Source organism: Phoxinus phoxinus, assembly GCF_949152265.1.
Source record: "Phoxinus phoxinus genome assembly, chromosome: 3".
Taxonomy (NCBI): domain Eukaryota; kingdom Metazoa; phylum Chordata; class Actinopteri; order Cypriniformes; family Leuciscidae; genus Phoxinus; species Phoxinus phoxinus.
In genome coordinates this window covers 10,991,009-11,015,594 of record NC_136878.1, presented here as the reverse complement: position 1 = coordinate 11,015,594, position 24,586 = coordinate 10,991,009, and the positions used below count along the sequence as shown (strand labels likewise).

The 24,586-nt window shown below is 37.5% G+C and overlaps 1 protein-coding gene across 5 annotated transcripts in view; it reads left to right on the top strand.

The window, feature by feature from the left end:
* Window positions 1-24,586, top strand: part of LOC306995958 (transmembrane protein 132C) — a 220,140-nt gene that overhangs the window by 144,793 nt on the left and 50,761 nt on the right. For all 5 annotated transcript variants that reach the window (XM_079607992.1, XM_079607995.1, XM_079607994.1 and 2 more), the window contains one exon: window positions 24,038-24,221. In XM_079607992.1, the coding sequence (XP_079464118.1) occupies window positions 24,038-24,221 (184 nt within the window). The remainder of the gene's footprint in view (window positions 1-24,037; window positions 24,222-24,586) is intronic.

Here is a 24,586-nt window from a genome sequence, read left to right as displayed (position 1 = left end):
AAGAGTTGTTAATGTCTGAATTTTGGTGTACACATCCTATTGTACCTAATTTATTTCAGTTCCCTTTAGTTTAGGTGTGTTTATCTGAGCTTTTTTTTTTATTATTGGCCTCGGATTCTGTATTTTTGTGACCGTAAGTTGTATAATGCTGCATTCTACAAAACAATTGTGTTGTGTAATACTTCTGTGTAAAATGCTTTTGTCTGCTGCATCATCATCTGGCCCTGAACTTCGTGTAAACACAAGTTTATACACACACCCACACATACATGGATGTTACCCTGTGGTGTGTAGTGCTCTCACATCTAATACTCTGGCACGTCAATGATGTGTGTGTGTGTGCATGTTTATGTAGTTAACGTTCTATTTGCAGTGGTCTTATAATAGTCCATATAAGTACTTACTTACTTAGGCCCATCGCTCCCCCTAGGCCATCGACAACAATTCTCCAGCGGGCACGAACTTGGGCTGTATTTTCTATTGAGTCCAGGTGATACCACTCTTAGCTCTGTCTCAGTGTCTCACTTCCAGCTGTTCTTGGGCCTTCCCCTCTTTCGTCTTCCTTGAGGGTTCCAAGTGAGGTACTGGCGTGTCATATTACTCGTTGGTTTACTTAATGTGTGTCCGATCCAGCCCCACTTTCTCCTCCCTATCTGCTGGGTGAGGGCTTCTTGATTGGCTCTTTGCCTGAGCTCCTCATTGTTGGTACGGTCAGGCCACCAGATCTTGAATATGCGCCTTAGGCATCCATTGGTGAAAATCTGAATCTTCTGCAGTGTGCGCTTGGTCACTTTCCATGTCTCCGACCCATATAGGAGAACAGACTTCACGTTGGAGTTTAAAATCCTCATTTTGGTTGCTTCTCCTATCTCTTTGGAGGCCCAGATGTTTTTGAGCATGATGAACACCGCCCTTGCTTTGCCCACCCTGGCAACCACATTTCTGTCTGTGCCATCCTGTTTCTCCACGTCCACTACACTCCCAAGGTGGATAAAGGAGTCCACGCGATATAAACAAACCAGACCCAGAACTCAACACGGCCTCAACTACCGCCTCGATGTCAGGCAATTATTTCAATTCAGTAGAAAAATCGCTCCTCTTCATAACATAAGCATCACATCCAACATATATTGTGATTTTCTGTTTATACCATTCTCTTGTAATAGTGTCTAAAGCAGCACAGCACGGACTTTCCTCCATCTCGTCCATTCTGCTTTTTTGCTTCCTGCTCTCATCTGAATTTCACGCGTCATCAGAATCATGTGACTGCAAACAAGCTATTAAATAAAGACATACATTATTAACAATTTAATTAATCTTTTAAAAGGTAATCAAATTTAAGAGTTCCATTTATTTTTTGGCAATCAGAAAATCATGTTTTTAATTTTTACTACTTTAAGAAGTACATTCTACTGTATAATATTAATATATCTCTGTCACAATGGGTTCAAATTAAACCAAACATTAATTTTGATGGGTTCTCATGAAGACCTTCTGTGTGTGTATGAAAAAAGTAGAAAAAAAAATAGCTAGGGCAAAATAGTAATTTCACTGCAAAACCATAGTCCCAGCTTTAGAAATCACGGCCATAGACTGTTGACTGAACGTCTAATGCATATGGCACACAAAATTGGAAACACTTCAGGAGTTTCAAAGTCGTCATCTGATTGGTTGAATTCTACAGGATTTCCGGATGGCGTGCGTGTCGCGTTTTTGAAAACAGTCAGCCTGGAAACAAAGATGTTGTGACGCCAGTGGCGTAACGTTGTTTTAAAAAGTGGGTGGGACAGGTGGGGTGGGGGTTGGTAATACAATGCTAAATCAGATATATACAATAACATTATGTCCAACAATCGATTTAAATAGTACATGGGGTTTAATTTGTCGTTTAATGAGATGTAATACATGTTGTCAGTGCCGAGACTTTTCATCTGAATAAATACATAAATCCGCTGCATTTATTTAACGTGTACCTTAATTTTCCACCTTAAGTGGTAGAACTTTCATCAAGCGTGTCAAACTTTTCGTACAGCTTGTGTAGTTGCCTGGGCTCTCTATGTAAATTTCCTTTTTGTCTTCTCGGTAGGAAAATTATTTAATAACATGTTTTATGTCTTTGAATAAAGCAACCAGTTTTGAGTTTAATAAATACATTATTTTATTTGAAGCAACAACCAATAAAATATTTTTTTAATTATTCAGGTAGGCTTAGTATCTGTTGTCTCTCTAAAGAGAAACTGACTGTAAAAGAATACATTTATGAAAATGAGCTGGAAGCAACCGTGTTCACAAGTTACTATATAGCTTTTACAGGAGCAGGTTTGTCTTGAAAAATGTTAACATTGCTGAATTCAGTTTCCAGAACAAGAACAGTTTAGGGCAAGAACGGGGTCCTGTGTGCCAAAAAGTTTGAGAAAGCCTGCTTGGCTGTCTTTATGAATTGGAAACCGCCTTGCACCTGAAAGCAGACATGGTAACATGTAAATGGTGTACATGTACAGAAGTAGAGAAGTCAGGTTGGCGGTTGCTGCTGGTGTTCTGGTGGACCGTGTTGAAATATCTAGTTGAAAATAACGTTGATCTGCGCCTTGATGAATCGTCATTTGTTTAGCCCCAGGGGTGAGTGTTCAGCCTGATGTGTTTGTGTAGTTAAAAATGTCTCAGCTGTGCTAGAAGAGGCTGCATACCTAATGTGTTTGAGTCTGAGACCCTCTTTCTCCTTTCCCCTCTCATTTCTTCTGTTGCCTCCACACTAACTTTAAAATTGTACACATTATCAGTGACATTAGTTATATAGTACATTAAGTGTCATGAACAATGAACGCTGCTTTTACAGAATGAATGTATCTTACAATTAAGGTTAATTATGTTTTATTGATATTACTGAAATTATTTCTAAATTATCAATAAATTTTGTGTTTTGTGGAATTATATTTGTAAAACAAATTATTCAATTAATTTTGGTAACACTTTACGATAAGGTCTCATCTGTTAACATTAGTCAATGTATTAACTAACATGAACAATAAGCAATACATTTGTTACAGTATTTATTAATCTTTGTTAATGTTAGTTAATAAAAATCCAGCTGTTCATTGTTTGTTAGTTCACAGTGCATTAATTCATGTTAACAAATACAACATTTGATTTTAATTATGTATTGGTAAATGTTGCAATTAACATGAACAAAGAGTAATAAATGCTGTAGAAGTATTGTTAATTCTTAGTTCATGTTAACTAAAGTGGTTAACTAATGTTAACTAATGAAACTTTATTGTAAAGTGTTACCTTCATTTTTAATATAATTATGTCCATCCATCCATCCATCCATGTTTACAACGGAGTTTTATTTCTTTGAAATGTATATGTTTTAACAGATTAAGTAAAAAAACACTATATACACAATGGGTGTGCTTTATTGATAATTCTGCAAGACATTCTTATTCAGTCTACTTGTGTCTGAACATCTATTTCATGTGCTTGTAGGCACGTTGCCTCATTTTCAAATAATTTATTACTTTTCCTTTATCATCATAGGATTGCTCTAAACTAGGTTGTTTCTAATTTAATCTCCTCTTGCGTAACCCTGCTTATAATATGTTTACCTTATGAGGTGCAGATAGGTCCAGGGCTATTGAAATACTCAATTGTGGTGAATTCACTCAGCTAAAAATTCAAACTGTTCTGCAAATGGTTATTTGTGCTGTGTGGTCTGTTTGTGAGCAGATGAACAGTGTTGTGGTTTGGAGTAATGTGCTCACTACGCTTGCGGTTTGGCTTGTGCTGCCGATGACTGACCAGGGATCAAGATCTTTTTTTTTTTTTTTCATTCTCTTTTCATTAAACGAGCTGGCCTCAAAGTAATTCCAAGTTTAATCGATACCCATTTACCCATTGTGAGGGCTTTGTGTTCCCAGAGAGGAATATGGGCAAATGTTGTCCCTTTAGGGGCATTATAGGAAAATGAACATTGTGTGTTCCTTTCTTGCTCTATATACATCAGCGCAAATCACTCCCCTAAACACACACACACACACACACACACACACACACACACACACACACACACACACACACACACACACACACACACACACACACACACACACACACACACGCACACACGATTTGTTAAAACGGTTCCTTTTATACTTAGCCACTTAATTGTGTATCCGCAAAATGAAAATAATTCCGATCTTCAATTCCCGAGTCCACATCAGCAAAAGCAACATATATGAGCTGCATTTCATTTATCAATTAGGAGAGAGAGTTGCATCAGCACTGATAAGATCATTTAGTTTCACTACTTTTGAGTATTGTAGGAGATACTCAGCTACTCATCTGTTGCAATGTGTGTTGCAGTGCTGTCATATCTGATTATAACATGTCTTGTAGCCTATAATACGCTCTCACAAGTTTATTTTTTAACATTTTGGTAGGAGTAAAATTTACATACAGTATGTGGTTTTATCAACCAGAGGCATTTACACTTGTCTGGTTTCATCTGGAAGGCATCTCAGACCAGCTGTGGTTTGAGTGTAAGTGTTTCGGAGGGCATTTTTTCATATTTCCATTTTTGTGTGGACATTTTGTCTCCAGCGTTGGGTTTACCAAGGCACCACACTGTCTCCATAGCGTTGGGTTTACCAGGACAACACACACACACACACACACACACACACACACACACACACACACACACACACACACACACACACACACACACACACACACACACACACACACACACACACACACACACACACACACACACACACACACACACACACACACACACATATCTTCTGTATGGTAAGAAGATATGCTACATAATAGTTATAAAGTTATACATTAAAATACTGGGTAGGCTAATGCAGAGAGAAATGAAATTAATTGAAATAATTATATTTTTTTGGGGGTGAGAAAATGTAATAAAAAGTTATGAAAAATAAGACTAAATGAGCTAATTATTACAATAATAGCTCTATTAAATACATACATTAACAGACACAGAGCAAGGCAGATCTCTCTCTCATATTTTGCATCATAAAAGTCTGATTATTTTTAGTGAATTGGTTCATTTGAATGATTTATTTAAAAACGGATTCATAAACATTATTCTGAAATTCAAATCCCTTCATGTATTTTTTTCGACTGTTATGGAAATGTGTCAATTGTAAATTAAATGATTAGAGATATACATTTTTGTATTGTAAAACATATCGGCCCTTTACGTTACAGTACTTAAGTGTAGTTAGCTATTTTTTGTTTTTAGCTTGTAGTATCCTTGATAACGTCTTCACATACCCCAATGGTAATGATTCTTTTTCAAATCTATCTTTATTTGTAATTGCCGTAACTTTTATTACAACAACCTTAATAATTGTTAAATGATTTTGTTATCTTTTGGCAAGTTTAGAAAGGCTGCATTACCTGTAACATCTATAAGTAAATAGGGTACATTTAATTTTTTATGTAAACTTTAAAGAAATTAAATATACCTTACTTTTTTCCTTTTTAAAAGCATTCCTCATGGGTTCTTCTTCCTAAACTTAAGTGACAGTTGATTTGGTTGGCCCACATGAGATACATTTAGCAGTCCTTTTTTTAATGTCATCTCCTCACTTTCCCTGTACACCCACTCATTAATTCCCAAAATCCCATACCTCCCCCCCCCCCCCCCCCCCCCCACACACACACACCAGTAACATCAAACTTTGAGCATCCAGTCCCTGAACACTTAAAAGATCAGACCCTCCATTGATTCCCAGAAGCCTCTGCGGGAACATGTGCTTTTAACCTACGCCAAACTTTTCCATCCTCACTGACCCCAATTTAAGTGTGTCTGAGTTTGTGCTTAAATGAGTCGATTAATTTGATTTTAAGAGCTGATTCGGAGATGTACAGCTGTCGGTCTTCCTCAACCTCACCCCGCCTGGCTATTCTCTTTTCCAGACAGTTGTGTGTGGTTTGTGTACAGGTGAATTCAGTAAGTGCCTTCTATGTGGCTGGATAGGAATTTTAAACCCTCAAAAGAGATTAAAAATGGGTTTTTATTTGCTACATGCCCGCCTAAACACAGCACTTACACTAAAAGCACGGAAGCAACTATAATCCAATTCTGCTGGACCGTACGTCCTGAAACAGACCAGGGTACGATGCTCTCACACTTCTTTGGGACTGCCAATTCTTGCTTTCTTGTTTTCTATGTCTTTCTGTCTCTCTTTTTTCATATTTTTCCTGTCCCCCACACACATGGACATTAAACCCAGCACTGTCCTGAGAAACAGACTAGTATATGTGAATTGTCAGATTCGGCAGGTGTGTGTGCCGTGGGTACAGAATCCTCAGAAAGACTGTGTGTGATGGAGCAGGACAGGAAAGAGATGGGCAGTCATTAGGGGGTTGTTGAGTGTGTATATCCAGTGGGGGTGTGTGTGGGTCCAGTGACAGGCGGCCTGATACCTGGCCTAATTCAGTCACTTTGATCGGAGCACTCGCATGCATTACTCCCTAAATATCCAGCCTGATTTTTCCAGAGCCGCATGCTTTCTGACCCTCCGCTCGACTTATTTTCAACCCCTGCTGGGCGTCTGCTTGGAAGATCAACCGTCTGAACCCCTGTGGCCCTCTGGGACTCAAGGAAAAGATGCCATGATTTTTAAAAATAATGCAACATAATAATGCAGTCGGATTCATCCACAGTACCACAAAAAGAGCATAGTGCATCCTTATCATGTTTGTGTGTGTGTGTGTGTGTGTGTGTGTGTGTGTGTGTGTGTGTGTGTGTGTGTGTGTGTGTGTGTGTGTTGGTTGTGAAAATTATCTTGTTGAACAAAACGTGTAAGATTCATACACTTTTATTGGCCACAGAGCTGATTATCTGCAATAATTTAATTCTTGCAATAATTATTTTTGTCTAGGTAAGGGTGATGCAAATTTCCAGGTTGGCCTGCAAAGTACATAATCTCTGCAGCATTTTATAGAGATTGATTGTAGCATGTTGCTAATGGCTTGACACTCACACAAATACTCTACAGACACTAATTTTGGGTGAAAAAATATATTTTAAATTGGTAATAAGTTATTGGTACTTTATGATATTGAATGAAGTGTATTTATAATCAAAACATTTTGGTAATTAATTAATGATCTAGATTTCTCTCCTTTCACCATATTAGATGAACTACGTCACTGCATTTGTCCTAATGCATTTTGGGATTGTCATTTACATACTTTAGGATACTTAAGGAGGCATTATGTACCTGGATTCCTTTATGGAATTACCTTTGCGTCGGGAAGTACCGGGTTATTGCCTTTGCAGGTGCTTTAAAACTGAAACTTTTTTAGTTATTATTAATGCCCATGAGATTTAATTACAGAGGAATTACAGTCCATCACAATATCAAAGAACCATATTTATATTGGAATCCATCTTATGTTTTTATGTTTTAGATTTTATTCAGTCAAATGGTGTTTACATCCAGATGGCTGAATGCAGTCATAGCTTAATATTCTGTGTGGGAGGGAAAATCCCTCTTTTACTGTAAGGAATTCCTTTATTCCTGTTTTTTTTTAGGTGTCTTACTCGTATTGTCTTTACATATAATCAAAACCAATTCTGTTTAATGACAAAATGCAAATAATAGTATTTTCCTTAAAAAAATATCTTGCCTGTTATATAGCAGCACTGTCCCCAGAGAGTCAAAGATAGCTGGTATTTTTACCATCCACACTGAGGAAAACAGATTGAAGTCCCAGTGGTTCAGGAAGGTCCAAATCAGGCTTGGACTGGCTTTCCGTCTCTCATAGCAACCCATGACATCCTTTTTGACACAAGCCTCCGACATCTGAGAGGAAAGGGGAGATAATCATATATATGCTTTTTGAATTGAATTTTGGAGACCTCAGAATATTCAAAACAGGATGAACCTTTATGGAATCCTCTGGTGATATTCAATACATAAAAAAGGAATTATTCCTTAAGTTTCATTATTTGTTTTTATTGTATCTTTTCTAAGCTACAATTGTATGTGTGTTCTTTTGTGTCAGGATGTGTGATTTACTGCACTAAGGTTGTGTGTGTTTTCATTTATATAATGCGTTTGATATAAATAAGGGACATTTTAATCATTACTCTAGTCTTCAGTGTCACATGATACTTCAGAAATCATTCTAATATGCTGATGTGCTGTTCAAGAAACATTTCGTATTATCAACGTTGTGCTGTTGTGCTAATATTTACATTTGCAATATTTACATGATAATTTTTTTCAGGATTCAGGAAAAATTTACTTGACATATATATTTTTGTAACATTATAAATGTATTTACTGTCACTTTTGATTAGGGAGATAAATTAATTATTTGTGTTGATAATTCGGCAGAATACATACCCCAGTCAGAGAAGCGTATTAAAAAAAAAAAAAAACCTGAATGAAAGATACAATAAACTTTCACTAACGGCTAGTCAAATTCACCTTGTTCCAAGATAACTGCTCTCATAAATTATGCGAAGAGAGGGCTATAGCGCCACCTCCCAAAAAATCAATATATTATTATTTATTTTTTTTAAATAGAAAGAGGGAGAGAAAGTGTGTGGGGCCAAAGATGTATTTTCGGGTGTTCTGTTAAAGCGAGGGCTGCTGAAGTGTGGAGAGGATTGCAGATTGGACAGTACATTCACACAGGAGATGAGTTTGCCATTCCTCTTTTATGTCTGCCTTCACAACTCACAGCTTGACTCCGTCTTGTGCCAAAAAGGCATTTTCCTTTCTGCTGAAAGCCTATATCTATTACTCTTTCTTTCAGCAGAAATATGGATTCGGTGAGGGTTAGCGGAGGACATCAACTAAAAGATCACACTTTCAGCCCATTAGCCAATCAATTGCATTTTTTTTTTTAATTAACAACCTAGGCTAAAGATAATGCGTTTTACTGAATCTGTCATTCTCTAACTAGCCACAGGTGAATGTGTTCTCTTGGGGAGACTAAAATAGAATAAGTAATATTTGGTAATTAAGCAGGTTTGTACAGGAGAGATTGAGTCCCAGTTTCAGTCAATAAATTATATTTTATTGGGTTTGTTTCGCAGGACAGAAATGTCTTTGGTTATCACTTTGCAGCTTTTACAATTACAAGCTGCAGAGGAAGAGGAAACCAACAAGGATGTCATTTTTAAATTAAATTGACAATTTTGTGTGCAAATCAGAGGAAATACAGTATTTAAATAGAAATAGTGCAGTGTAGTAAACAAGCAGTGTTACAAAGATTAAATATGAATAAAAATAATAAAATTAAAATATAGATAAAGAAGCTGTAAGGGCTTTTATTATTTTTATTATTGATTAATTTTGCATAATTGCAAACTTTCAAGGCTAAACAGGGTGCTTGCAATATTGTTATTTTTTTGCCCATGTTACAGATATTTTATTAATGCAAAGATTGGTGAGTTTTTGCCATAGTCATAAAACTGACCGAACCTATATTGCCCTCTATATTGCATTTTTAGATCTATTTTGCCTTTTTTTAGCTTCCTTACAGCAGAATTTGAATTTGTTTCATATTTGTTGAACTTTGCAACGATTCTGTTATTGTCCTTTTTAAGCTGCTTTAAATCGATCTGTATTGTATAAAGTGCTATATTTACACAAGGTGACTTGACTGGAGATAGATCGTTTTTTAAATGAAATGCAATGCAGCGAAAAACATATATGGGTGAAATATTTCATAAATAATCAGCAGATTTACCCAACAAATTATAAATAAAAAATAAGACTAAAGAAGCTAATTATTGGAATAATACATTTATTGAATGCATGTAATAATGGAGATATAGAGCAAGGTAGATCTCTCTCTTTCTGCATTATTCTCATTCTCTATTGATCACTTCTGCCCTTGAAACCTTGTGCAGACAGACTCATCCTAAATGGCTTATATCCTGCAAACAATGGTAAGAAAAATATTCACACATTGCTTGTCACGTGTGTGTGTGTGTGTTATTGAATGTGCTTCCTAACCACTGGACAGCACACTTCACCCTTTAGATCCATTTTGCCATTAACTTTTGCTCAGGCACTGATGAGGACAGTCCCAGCGGGGCCTTAACCTTGACCTTTTGGGTCATTTCAGTGTGAGAGTTTGAGTGGTACAGTATGTGTGTGTGTGCAGATTCTGTTGATTATGCTAGTTTTTTTTTATATAATCAGCAAGGATGCATTAAATTGGTCAAAAGAATGATTGCCTTATTAGACTTCCTTTGCAAAATGCATTATTGTAATCGTGTAATCAAGTGCTGTTGATAGAGCTTAAGTTACATTTGACCCAGAATATGCCTTTAAAGATCAAATATTTAGAAATGTATCTTTAGAACTAAATAGTGCAATATAACAGTATAATGATGCAACAACAATAGAAACCTTAATAATTTTGATAAATTGTGTTGCATTACTTACTTGCTTCTGTAGAATATAAAAGGAGATGTTTGGTGGAATGTTCATGCTGCCCTTTTTCATACAGTGCAATGACATTAGACAGTGACCAGTGCTATTAAAGCACCAAGCAGGACAAAAGACAACAGAAAAATACCATGAGTGTGAGTAAACGATGACATAATTTTCAGCTATGCCTCAAAATAACAGAGAGTGTTTGTGACAGATGGTAAGTCGGCTTTAATGCCTGTTGACCCTGCCTGTGTTTTCGAGGTTGCTTGTTTGTTCCTCAGACAGTCGTCGTATGTGTGATAATTTTTTTGCCTTTGTTTTGGTCCTATTATTATATGCGGTGGCGTGTAAACAAGCGTGACAGCCGCTTGAAATCACAGAGTGACAGAATACATATATTAAATGTGTGTGTGTGATGAGATACGGGCATGTTTCTTGGACAGGAAGTCCTCTCCACTCTAAAGGTCAGCGGTCGCCAATCAGAGCCAAATAAAGAATGCAGATGAGGAGAGGGGGATGAAAAGAGAGGCGGAAAAACACTAGCCCAGTCAAACACACTGAAAACAAGCTCCAGTGCCGGAGGCCACAGCGGTCAAGAGCAGCACAGAGGGGGCAGTGAGACTCCCAGTGCGCAGGAGTGCATTAAATAAGCCAGAACACACACAGAAACAAACAAACCTGCTGGTAAAACACACACTGATTTATCTCTATTATCTGTGCTAGTTTCCACTCCGTTCAAACAGAACAATGGTTTAGATTATTTAAATTTATTCATTTGGCAGATGCTTTTTTCCGAAGCGACTTACAAATGAGGAAGATCACAAAAAAAGTGTGATCTATTTTATGGATCCATTTAGTTAATGCATTATTATAGTTGTATGCCATAAATTATACTGTATATGCTGGGCTAGATGTACTGTAAATGTTTTGCACATATTATGGTCTACTATTCAAAAGATTGGGGTTGGTAAGATTTTTTTTAAATGTCTTTGAAAGAAGTCTTTAATGCTCACCAAGGTTGCCTTTATTTGAAAAAATAAATAAATAATAAATACAGTAAAAAACTGAAATATTTGTGTATGTGATTCATTATTTAAAACAGTGACCCCAAAAATGTATCTAGAGACTTTAGGCATGCTTACAATGTATGAATGTCATTTATTAGATAAAATATTAAACAGTGGAATTAATTTAAAAATATATATTTTTCTAGGGTTTCCCATATGTTTTATTGATTTTAAAAAAATAATACAACCATTCCTTACATATCTTGGTGGTTACACACTAACATAACAGAGACAATAAAACAAACAAACAAGATAACAATACACAATATCTTAATAAGAACATTAGAGCAATTATGATGCATCCATACAATCAGCAGACTAACCCAAATTAATAAATGTCTCCCCCTCTTTCCTTTCCTTGGTAAAACGAATCCTTTCCAAATGCAAAATCTTTCCCAAATCCATTATCCATATATCAAAAGTTGGTACTGCCTCAGACTTCCAATGTTGTAAAATCAGACGTTTTGCAACTAACATGCTGAGGGATGCAGCTTGTGCTTCATACTTGTCCAGCCCCGCTTCTGGTGCCACCTCCAAACAATGCCATGATGGGATCTGGCTTTATAGTTCTGGAATATATCTCAGAGAGATGACCAAACAACAAGATCCAGAAGCTGTTGAGCTTGTGACATGTGAGGAACTGGTGGCTAAGTGTCCACTCAGTAGCTGAACATTTTGGTCACCAAGTGATATATCTGGAGTAAATTTACGGTGGAATTTATTTTAATTCCACCATACTGTACACCTCTGTAAATGGTCTTTGAGACGAGTTAATTAAAAGATAAATTACCTTCAAAGGTGTAAGTTAGTTTTGAGATAGGTTTGCATATGCCTCTTAGTTTGATATTTTAATATAGAATGCAATGAAAATCACACATTTTTAGTTTGACTTGAGTGTTCAAAATCTTTTTGGGGCTTGAACTTAAATGAATTTGTCATGAACGAACAAAGTTCATGCGTATAGTTAAAAAGCAACTCCGAAACTGTAGTGTAAAGTCCATCATTTGTAGTGTAAAAAGTTATTTTGTAATCTTTCTGAAGGTGACTGCTCTGGATCGACCGTGGCGTCCCGCAGCGCTGGACTGGACAGAACAGAGCTTTTGATCAGTTAGTCACACTCACTGATTAGAGGTGACACACACTACCTGGTTTCTATGGTGATGATTGACAGGTCATATTGAAGGCAAGCGGGAAGGTATTATGGAGTGAGGAGGAGGATGGGGTGCATCATGGGAAGTTTAGCTGACAAGGCAGGTCAGCATGACAGTGTGCGTGTTAGAGAAGAGAGAAAATGCTGCGGGAATGACAGTGGAATTGTGACAGCTCCGTTTCCTCCTTCATGCTCGGCCGCCTGTGATCCGGCCCCGACCTGTCGCACCGCGCCGCTGAGTGTTTGATGGCTGTCGAGCGCTTTACCCACCTGAGTGTGTGCATATCTGAAAACTGTTCACCTCTCACAGAGAAACACAGAGAGAACTGTTGTTTGCTGCAATACCTTGAATCCATGTAATACTCCATGCTGATTCTATCCGTCTGTTTGTCTATCTATCACTCTCTCTATCTGTTATCACTCTCTCTATCTGTTTGTCTGAAACTATCCATCTGCTACATGCCATACACAATCTATATCTTCACTCCTGTGATACCTTATCCATCAATGCAATACTATCTATCTATCTATCTATCTATCTATCTATCTATCTATCTATCTATCTATCTATCTATCTATCTATCTATCTATCTATCTATCTATCTATCTATCTATCTATCTATCTATCTATCTATCTATCTATCTATCTATCTATCTATCTGTCTGTCTATCTGTCTGTCTGTCTGTCTGTCTGTCTGTCTGTCTGTCTGTCTGTCTGTCTGTCTGTCTGTCTGTCTGTCTGTCTGTCTTTCTTTCTTTCTTTCTTTCTTTCAATTGTTCTATCATTCTATTTATCCAACGGTCTATCGTTCTATGAAACTTTTGAAATGTGTGTTTGACCCCCCCCCCCCACCTTACTTTGCTGCCTGTATATATGCATCAGAATTTCTGTTTATGTGTGTGATTTAACAAAGACCCGGGCAAAACTTGGCTGAGTTTCAAAGCCATTAGCAGTGAGTGGGCGTTACAAAGGGAGAGAGAGGACATCTGATTTAGGGCTATTCAAGCTGTCACACACAGACACACTCGCTCTTATAGTAGATCTGTCCTTTCGATACAGAAGAGAGCACACTGCTGACTTACTGGCCTTGGTGAGTTTCCAAACCCTTGAGCACTGGGGCCGTAATAAACTTCTTCAGCTGCGTGTGCTGGACACCAGCTCACAAATGGCTCTCAAACACTTTATCAGGGAGATGAGTACTTCTCTTTACATGAGTCACTAATGCTGTTTAAGCACTCTTCATGTATATGTTGGAGCCGTGGCATAGTGTTTAGAGCAGGTGCTTCTTACATGGTGAACTACTTTGAATATCATTTTGTAAAGACTTTTGCGATGTTTAAGCATTGTAACCGATCACAGACTTGTCCGTTGTGTGTATGAATGCAGTGGTAAATCGAAGGCCCATTGCAGCAGCACACAAAGTGCTTGTTTGCTGAAGAAACTTTTTTTTTTTACATAATTGGCATAATTCTAAATTATTTTGAATTTGGTTGATGTTGCACCGCTCGCTTGCAATGCAGACTGCAAACACTTTGAACGAGACACAATAAAACTAGAACACTCTCATTATAATCAACAAAGTGTAGACACAGTGTAAATAAGAGATTTATTGTGCAGTGTAGACAGTGTTTGTTATAATGGGAGTCTGTTTGTGGACAGTCAGTGAGCTTGCCCTGAACTTACAGTCATGTGAAACAGCGTAAACTTGCAGTGACAGCTTTAGCGATTATAATGGGATGGGAGCATTCTAGTATTGTCAGATTGCTCGCTTTCTCTGTATAATTTATTCAAAATCAGCTTGTTATGGGTGTGTAGTATACACAAAAATATGGCATGCAGTTGCCTCACACAAAATAAGTATTGTAATAAGACAAGTGCAGCCAGCGGTCACCATTAAGCCACGTTTCTCGTGTAGGTGTCAAAGGTTTGAATCTTGTTTGTGTTCTATTCTCTAACTCCTGAGTCCTGAATAATATCTAGTCACCATCAATCCCTATGATAAAAAAAACAACAACTTTGAATAAGCTGTTCACACAGATTTGTGGCGTTCTCGTAAGTACCTGAATTTGTGTGAGTTTGTCAAATGGTGTTTGTCTTGACTGATTACAGCGTGGACAAACAGCAGAGAGGTGGAATCCAGCCACTACAGAAGTAAAGCTGACACAGACTGATAGTACTTGAATGTGTGGCAATGACTATTGATGCAATATGAAAGAATAAAGGAATGAATGTTATTCAGCACTAACTGTGCCTTCTGAACAGATTACAGTAGCTTTCACTGTAAATTGAGTGAGATTCATGCTTAAAACAAGAAATAAAATCCTTGTTGAGTTTAAAATCTATTAAGGTACGTTTTCTGAAAATTATGATTTTACAGAATTTTACTTGTCTTCAAGTACATTTATTTTGTGTGAACGATATAATTTACTAGAAAACAGACTGATTAACTCTTTCCCCGGCATTGACCAAATTTTCCGTTATTTATGAGACAATGCTTCCCCGCGTTATTGGTGGAATTTTCCGGCAATCTATGTAATATCACTGTAATATGGTAGGCGCTAGGGTGCTATTACACATTTTCTAAATACAGAATCTCTAGATCAAAACACAGGCAAAAAAAAAAAAAAACTGAAACAAGCGATAGAAGTATTGCTTATGCATGTTAGCATGTACCGTATGCATGTTTATGCTAATCTATGCTTAGATATTCATAAAACAAAATATTCTGGAGGCCATGAAATTTTTGTGAAAATTATCAAAAAAGTTAATGGTGGCTGGCAACTTAAAACAAAAGTAAAGTACATTTTGAGAAAAATCTCAAATTTGATTTGGTGGTGGCACATTATCACGAAAGTAGTCATTAAGTTAAGTTAAGTTGAGCAAAATGTTCCATGTCAATTGCTTTGACAAGATTCGCTGACAGGATTGAGCACTCTCGCTATCATCCACATATCCATTACAAAAGAGGCATATATTGATGAAATATTGAATTAAAAGCTTGACGCTTCCATGATACCACAAAGAGCCTCTGCTCGGGGTATTTTGATTAATCAGCTCGTTTTATTTCCATCAGTGTGGATTTGAAAAACACATTTCATTGGTTTAGACTCATGCCGTAGAGAATTCACTATGAATATTCACAAAGTTGGAATTACAACTATACCAAACTTGTGCTGAGGGGAAGCGCCAGTCGTTGAGAAGCGAGCAGAGAAAAACGGCATTTTTTTCATGGATTATAGAAACAAACGAAAATAGGATTTAGGAAGGTACACTTCTCAGAAAACGTAGGCCTACCGCTAAAACACGAAACTTCGACAAATCATTCAGTGATCCACTTTGCTTCAGCAAAGATACAGCTGTTGGCTGTTGAAATATATTTCCTTTGTCATCACATCCATCTGAATTTACTCACAGTTAATAGGCTTGATGTAACTTGTGTTTTCCAGTACAGACCGAGATATGAGCCCTCTTGAGCAGTCAGTGGGGTTTTTGTGGAGTGAATATGCTTTACGAGGCTGCATTCAAATTCACTATGACCTAAATACCGCAGAGGATCTCTATGGGGAAATGACAGAGTCGAAAGAGGCATTGTGTTCTTGACAGAGCAGAGAGGTGGAGAAAGGGAGAATGAAGGTGAGAGAGGAAAAAGAAAGATCGCTAGCATGACATTTCTGTCTCTTTTGGGCTCTATAGCGTGTGAAGACTCTCTTGGCTCTGTTGGCAAGGCCATACACACACACACACACACACACACACGCACACACACACACACACACACACACACACACACACACACACATACACATTCACACACACTTGTACGCTATTGTGTGGTGTGTATGATAAGGCAATGTAGCCGAACGGACCTCCGCACAGTTTAGCGTCAGACCGCTGTGCTCCACCCGTCTGTCACTACGGTTACTGACTCCTACATACTGGAACGCCACTGCAACCGTGAATCTCCCGACACATTCTGCTGCCTCCCTCTCTTTTTCTTTCTCCCTTTCTCTTTCATGCTCGCTGTTTTTTACCCTCTCGTTCTTTGTCCCATGACAGCTTTAGTTCTGGCTGGTAGCCAGCGGTCAGTAACGAGGATATGACATTGTTCTTCTTCCAATCTCTCTCTCTCTCTCTCTCTCTCTCTCTCTCTCTCTCTCTCTCTCTCTCTCTCTCTCTCTCTCTCTCTCTCACTCTCACTCTCACTCTCACTCTCACTCTCACTCTCACTCTCACTCTCACTCTCACTCTATCTCTGTCTCTCTCTCCCTCTCTCTCTCTGAATGCTGACTCTTTAACCTGCCTTGCTTGTGCATGGTAAAATAACAATTAGGTCAGTGTCTGGCACTAAATATAGTTCACCAAACTTCCATGAAGTGATTGTTCCTCTGCGTTGGGCTGAACTTGAGCCTGAGCCAAGACAAAGACGGGTCTGAACGATCTGTCTCACTGCTGCATGAGAGCAAGACTACATAGGCGCAGATAAATTCATGCGCTTGTATATGAGACCAGTATTGAAATGCTTCTATTTTGTAGAAGCTTGAATGGTAGCAGCACTCACAAACCATATACTGTATATTTCATTTTTACATTTATTTTTTTATCTGTTTCTTTAAAGGGTTACTAACCCCCTGGTCAGAGCCTGACTCCACCCACTGGCAATATTTGAAAAATGCTGGAAAAGTGGGCAGAGTCCAGTGGAGGGGGGGAGTGCACATGAGACGTATCTCTCTGTAGGTAAGGGTGTGGTTAGCTGGTACCCTCTTACATCACAGGGTACCACAACTGCCAATAGGAAAATTCAACTGCAGTAGCCACCGTTCAACCTGAAGAGGGCAGCACTCAGACGTTTTTACACCATATATTGTAGAAATAAAACACTTTATACCCAAATGTAAAAAAAAAATGCTTGAATCAATGAACAGCATTAATAAAGCCCCAGTCTTACAGATCAGTAACTAAAAAAAGTTGTTTTAGGGTTTTGTTACCCTTTAAGATTATTCATAATCCTATTTTTTCAGGTTTGAAATTCAGTTTTAAATCCAAGAATCTAATTTTGAATTCCATTGTCTGTGTATTAGATAACCACTTAGCACTGTGCTTAAAACCACTCACAACACCATAGCAACACCTGTACAACCAACCACAATGCTCTAGTATATACTTTTGCCCTGTGAGGCATCACACATTTTTTTGTAAATGCATTTTATTGATCTTATTGTGAAAGATTGCATTGTGTTGCATTTTTTTACCTTTTTTCTTTCTAGTAATTTTCAATTAAAATATCATAATTCGATCTTCCAGTAAAATAAGGCTTCTCTCTGGTGACTCATGTCTGACTTTTCCAATCATTTAGGGTGTTCACACTTGTAGTTCGGTTCTCTTGCTTCGAACCAAAAAAGAAAATTAGACATTTAGTCTTGGTTCGCTTAACTTTAATTGTCATTTTTAACACAGAACCTGAAGATATTTTTAAAAAACATTATTTTATGACGTGTATTTTGCGACGGAACTTGAAGCCTATTGAACATCCAAACCAATGCTGTTGGGCTAAATGTGCTCACTGTATGTACATATCATCTGACAACTCGAGAAGAGCTTATCAAATGTCTAAAGGAGTCAAAACAGCAGAAGCGACCCACATCTTTTGAAGTCATGTCCTGTATTTGGTTCATTTACATGTTCATTTGGTTATATTTCAGTCAAACCGCACCAGAGTTAATTTGAAAGACCCATCTTTTCAAGGGTCTCGGTCCACTTGTTTGGTGTGCACCAGGGTTCAGAGGGCACTTATTCAAATAAACCACACTAACATAGCAACCGCACAAGAGTTTGTTTTAATCGAACCAAACCTACCTAGTGTGAACACATCCTCAGTCTGCTTAAACACTGCCACTTTTTACAATCGACTGCTAGCTCACATTCAAATCTGCCTCCATCCATATAAGAAAACATGGAAAGAACCAAGTCCCCACCCTATCTTTTTCTTTTTTGATAATCTGTTTCATTTGGATGTACATCACAATATGAAAGAAAAGATCTGTTGCTACTTCCATGACATCACAACTTTAATCTCTTCAAGCAGAATACTTTAATGCAGTGACAGCTTAATTAGAGACATCTTGACAACTGAAAGCCCATGGCTTGCTCTTTGTGGACACCGAAACTCTCTTAAGCGATGTCCTGAAGTACACGTTTACCTGAGTGAACCCGTCACGGGTGACAAACGGTTCTTTGAGTCTGGCTGACTGCACTTCTCAATCCCCTCTGCCTCTGTCCAGCACTCTAAAACATGACTTTCTCAACAAAAGTTAAACAACAGGCGAGTGATGTATAGTTGTGTGTCTTCCTCTCAGCTGTTCTCAGTTTCTGACCCACAATAAGATAAACACTTTTACCTTTTCGGCATCTGTGGTGACCAAAAAACCCCTGAACCAATCGATGATGGCTAATTAATACAGCTGGGGACAATGAGACTGCTCTCTTCTCTCTTCTTCCCTCCGCTTAAATCAATTATGGCTGAGAGAGAGACTGAAAATTCTGAATGAAGGTTTGTGTTTTGACTCCAAAGCACTAGTGCCTGTACTTTCTCCCTGTATGCCTCCAAACTTACTTTGAGTAAAGATAATTGCTCAATTGCATTAGAGTTTCTGAGGGGGTGAGAATACACACACATGATCACATGCACTTAAAAACACAAAAATCCAATGCTAATTACATTTCCAAGGGGTTATGTTATTGGTCATTGGTTTTGGAAGGGCTGTTTTCACTGTTTACTCTTCAGGCAGTTAATAGTAATAGTTTGAGTAGTATAGTTAACAGTAATAGAAAAACTGTATATTTAACTATTGTCTTCTCTTAAAGGAGCAGTTCACGCCACAAAATGTAAAGTTCTGTCATCATTTACATCCAAACCTGTATGACTTTCTTTCATCTGCATAAAGAAAAAGGATAAATGTTTAAATGTCATGTTATCCATTTTTCAAGCTCCAAAAAAAAGGAGTGAAAATACCAATAAAGTGGTTCATTTGACTCACTAATGCACTTAATTGTTGTCTGAAGTTGTATGATAACTTTGTGTGTGAATCAGACCAAACTCAAGTTGTTATTCTCTGACAAATTTGACATCCGCTCTCTTTGAGGCATTTGTGACAATTAGTTCAAGAAGTAGTGATGTCTGATTCATGAATGAATCATTCAAACTTTTCAGCGAATCGATTGGTATAAAATTCTCATTTGCAATTTAATTTGCATATTTAAAATTGGCATTTGAAGGTTTGACATCAATGATTGTTTCTTGATTATGACACAAATGAGATTTGAGAGCTACAAGACATTCAATGCTTAAATTTTCTTTTTGCGTTTTTGTGTTCCTTATAGAAGAAAGAAAATCATACAGGTTAGAACATGAGGTTGAGTCAGACTTTTCATTTTTGAGTGAACTATGCCTTTAAAAGAAACACAGAATTCCCATAATGCATCTCTCCTTTGCCATATATTCTCTTCTGCCCTGCTTATTATCCAGCCGTTTATAATGCTTAACAACTTTGCTGTCCTTTCTACTTCTCATCTGCTTCTACATAACTAATCCTCTTAACGCTCGTGAAAGTCCCGTTCAGCGCATTTGTGTTTGCGTATAATTGTGGAAGACCACGTGTGCATGTGTTTTGCTTGTCTGCGGCTCATTGTTCAGTGTAGCCGAGTGTTTGGGCAAGATCGCTGTCTGACTCAAAATGAGTGAATAATGACAAAATGCTCATGCTTTTCAGAGAAATGACATTGCGCTTCCAGAAGAGACAGAGAGGGACTGTGACTGATTCTTTTTTCCTTGCTCTCGTTCTCCATAACATTATTTATCTCTCGTTTTCTGACTGGCCGCCCCCTCCCTCTCTCCCCACTCCCCGTAGACATATGCCATCTCTGCAATAAAGTATTGTCTGTTGGTTTATTGATTCATTTACTGCTTCTAGAACATTCTTTTTGAAGGAGGAAGAGGTCAGACAGCAGCACATCCATCAAGCGGCCGATTGGGCGAGTGTAATTGAACTCATTTTGGGGGTGTCATAACAAGGATGGAGGGAGGAGGCAGTTATTTGGCCCCTGTTGATCTGAGGTCAAAGGTCAACTTGGAGCATTTAGAGAGGTTGTGATCTAACTGTGTGCGTTCATTCACAAAAAAACTAGAGGAAGCAATCAGGAAGAGTTTCCTGTCATTCAAGTAAATGGATTTTGCAGGATTGAAGCTTAGTGTGTGTATGTGTGCATCACAGAGCAATACTTTTTTTCTCTCGACACAAAGCTTGCTCCACTCTGTAGTATAATCAGCTAAAAAACTGCCCACTTAGATTGGAAAGACTGATCTGATTGTCATGTAAAGCGACTAATGCTGTTTAGGGGTGTGTAAACATATTTATGAGAGGATAATAATAGCACATCAAAATAATAGTCTTTGATCACAATTTCAGCCTCACCAAAATACAGAATATTTCACGTGCATAAAACACAGCCATATACAGTGGTCGGCAATATCCTGTTTATTTGCTACAGTACTATGTGCCATGAATAGAACTTGTGAATGTCTTGGTTCGGTATCTTGTTAATATGACTTTGTTTCCTGGCATACTGCTAAAAACCTGTGCGTGCTAACCCTTAGAATGACAGCCGAATGCATTTTGCACAAAAAATGGCAAGAGCTGGCTGAAATCCACTGTTCCATGTGTTATGGTGAGCAGGTTTTGTGAATGCATGCCCGTAACGGTCTTAGACAGAAACGGTGGTTTCTTGGTTCTGCAATGCTACAATGCTTTTTTATGTCTTTTTTTTCTCAGTTTCAAACACTCAACACTAATGCATAGACATCACGTTATTCATTAATTGTATGAAGATGCATTGTCTACCGGCTGTTACTATTGTTTCCCACAGTAAATCTTATTTAATGGGCTTCTATTGCTCTAATTTCCTGTGCAGATCAAGCACTCAAGTTCATACTGTGGATGTGTTTACAGAGAGGAAACCCTTTAAATTGTTGATATCTTTTGAGATATTTAATGTGCATTAAACAGAAGGCACTCTAGTGAAACTTACACAGTAATTGAATCTATATATAATGAGGATACAAATTAATCAATCACCTAATATGTTTTATTAGTATAGTAATCAGATTTTGGTTATATGTTTGGCTAATGTTAGAGTTAAGCATTTCATGTTACCTGGTTAAAGGGATAATTTACCCTAAAATGAAAATTCTGTCATCATTTACTCACCCGTTCCAAACCCATTAGACTTTCATTCATCTTCGGAACACAAATGAAGATCTTTTTATCGAATTTGAATTCAGTCCCTCCATTGACGGCTGCGCAACTACCACTTTGATGCTTCAAAAAGTTCATAAAGAGATTGTAAAACTAAATCCATATGGATTGAGCGGTTTAGCGGTTTAGCTGTATATGATGAACTGATTGAATTTAGGCTTTTGTTCACATATAAACATTCATCAACTTACACATCAGTTATGGTTAACGGAAGCTCAAGCATGTTCGCTTGATGTGCGAGAACCAGTGATGTTCATTCCCGTGTTACGCAGCACGTTTGAGCTTCCGCAAGTGGTTTGTTCTCACGCTTAAAGCAGGTTTTGTTGAGCTCCTGTTTATGTTTGCTGATCAATGTTTATATGTGAATAAAAGCCTAAATTCATTCTGTTCATCATATAAAGCGATCAAGGCTTTTTCTAGAAAATTTGGACTAAACCGCTCAATTCATATGGATTAGTTTTATGATCTCTTTATGAACTTTTTGAAGCGTCAAAGTGGTAGTTGCTTAGACTGTCAATGGAGGGACAGAAAGCTCAAAAATATCTTTATTTGTGTTCCGAAAGTGAACTAAAGTCTGACAGGTTTGGAATGACATGAGGGTGAGTAATTAATGATAGAGTTTTCGGGTGAACTAATAAATAGTAAATAGTATTAAATAGTTTGTATAACTTTTATTTTTATTTGCTATTAAGAACATGCATTCTTGGCATTTTTTACAATATTTTCATTACAATTAAGCTAATCCCACAATTTATTAATTATTATCTATTTATTTATTATTTTTATTTTTTTATTATTTTTATTTTTTTACTTTAAGTCACATCCCTGCTCACCTGTGAAAAAGACCATGGCTGCATTTGAAATCGCAAACTCTCTTAGTAGGTACTTATCTTGAATAAGTAATTACTTCACAACCATTAAAAAACAGTATGTTGAATGTGTGTAGTATGAATGTAAATCGAATGTACTACATTCGTCATGTTGTCATTATCATGTGACCTACCAGTGTCAGTTGCGCTGCTTTACTGCCATTCAACCCGTTTCCCGTGGCCTCATGGTAGGTAGGTACTTTTATTCCACGCGGGAAATTGAAGTGCGTTAGCAGCAATACAAGACAGTGAAGTACTCACAGTTCGCACAATATAACAATAAAAACTGGACAATAGAATATATAATAATATAAACATTATAAAAATAAAACCCATAGTACTATACACATGTAATAGATTGTAATAGATTTAAAAGTTATAAAAGTAATAAAAGTTGCTATATTTAAAGCTGCAGTCCGTAACTTTTTGTGTTAAAAATGTACAAAATTTATATTCAGTAATAAGCGAGTACATCATACATCCATTTTCCAAACCGTGTTTTTGTCTTATCCTGAATCACTACAGTATAATAAGTGTTACCACTGCGGAGTAGCCCAGTACCTGCGTGACATCGTCATTGACATAAACATAAAGAAGTAGATCCAGCTACAATGTTCTTTCGCAAGACACATGCAGTTCTGTTTATTAACTGCTAGAGTGCCAAAAGTTACGGACTGCAGCTTTAATAAACAATTTATTATTGCATATTGTAAGTATATTATTAAGACCCTATAACACAGTTATTGCACATCATTGAGAAATAGTAAAGGGGGATAGTAAAGTGTCCATTTGATGCGCACTTTAGTATCTCGTCGGAAGTTGTCAGTCACCCAGGTACTTTTTGCCAACTCTTTTCTTTTTTACTGCTCTTTTTACATACTGTTTTTCATTTATTATATGGAAGTCGGATGCAGCCTATATCATGAAAGGCCTCTTGGTTATAAGGGCTTTTTAAAGCCATCACATCATCTCCTAGATTTTTGTAGGAGGCCAATTGCTATACTGCTCCCTGCTGTCCTGGAGGATGTGTTAATAGACATCAAAACACAGGATAAAATCTGTCTCTGGGCAGTAGTGGTAGTACTAAAGCCTTTGATCTTCCTTCATCCTAGACACCCCTCTCTCTCTCTCTCTCTCTCTCTCTCTCTCTCTCTCTCTCTCTCTCTCTCTCTCTCATCCAACATCTCTTTTTCTCAACAGACTTGATGGTTCCTTCTATGAGATCATGTGGGTGGACTTTGAGATTGACAATTTCATCAACCTGCGGTCATCGCAGTCCATCCGCTGGCAGATAGAGTATCCCTTCACTGGAGCGTCTGCCGAAGTCATCTACACTGTCTACATCAGCCAGAGAGACCTACAGGGTATCGTACCCATCGCTGAGGTGAGAACGCACCATTCACACAAAATGATCTCAATATTTTCCAGCGTTGTCCTTAGGTAATTTGTCTTTATTCCCAAATACTCCAATATACTGTCCCCTGTTTTTTCTTTAATTCGTAGAAAATAATTTTGGAAATTCCAGTGATATGTTGAAAAATAATTATAATAATCTTATTTCATTTCATAAATGTAGTCCCCTTTGAACAGGGATAATGGAAATTACAATTACACATATCTTCTTTAATCTAAAAGAACACTTAAACAGGTTTATCTGACATAAGGTCCTGAAAATGCTTTGTTGATTGGAGAACAATGCTGTGTCATTTAGATTTCAGCTTTAAATATCATTCTAGTCCTGGACATGCA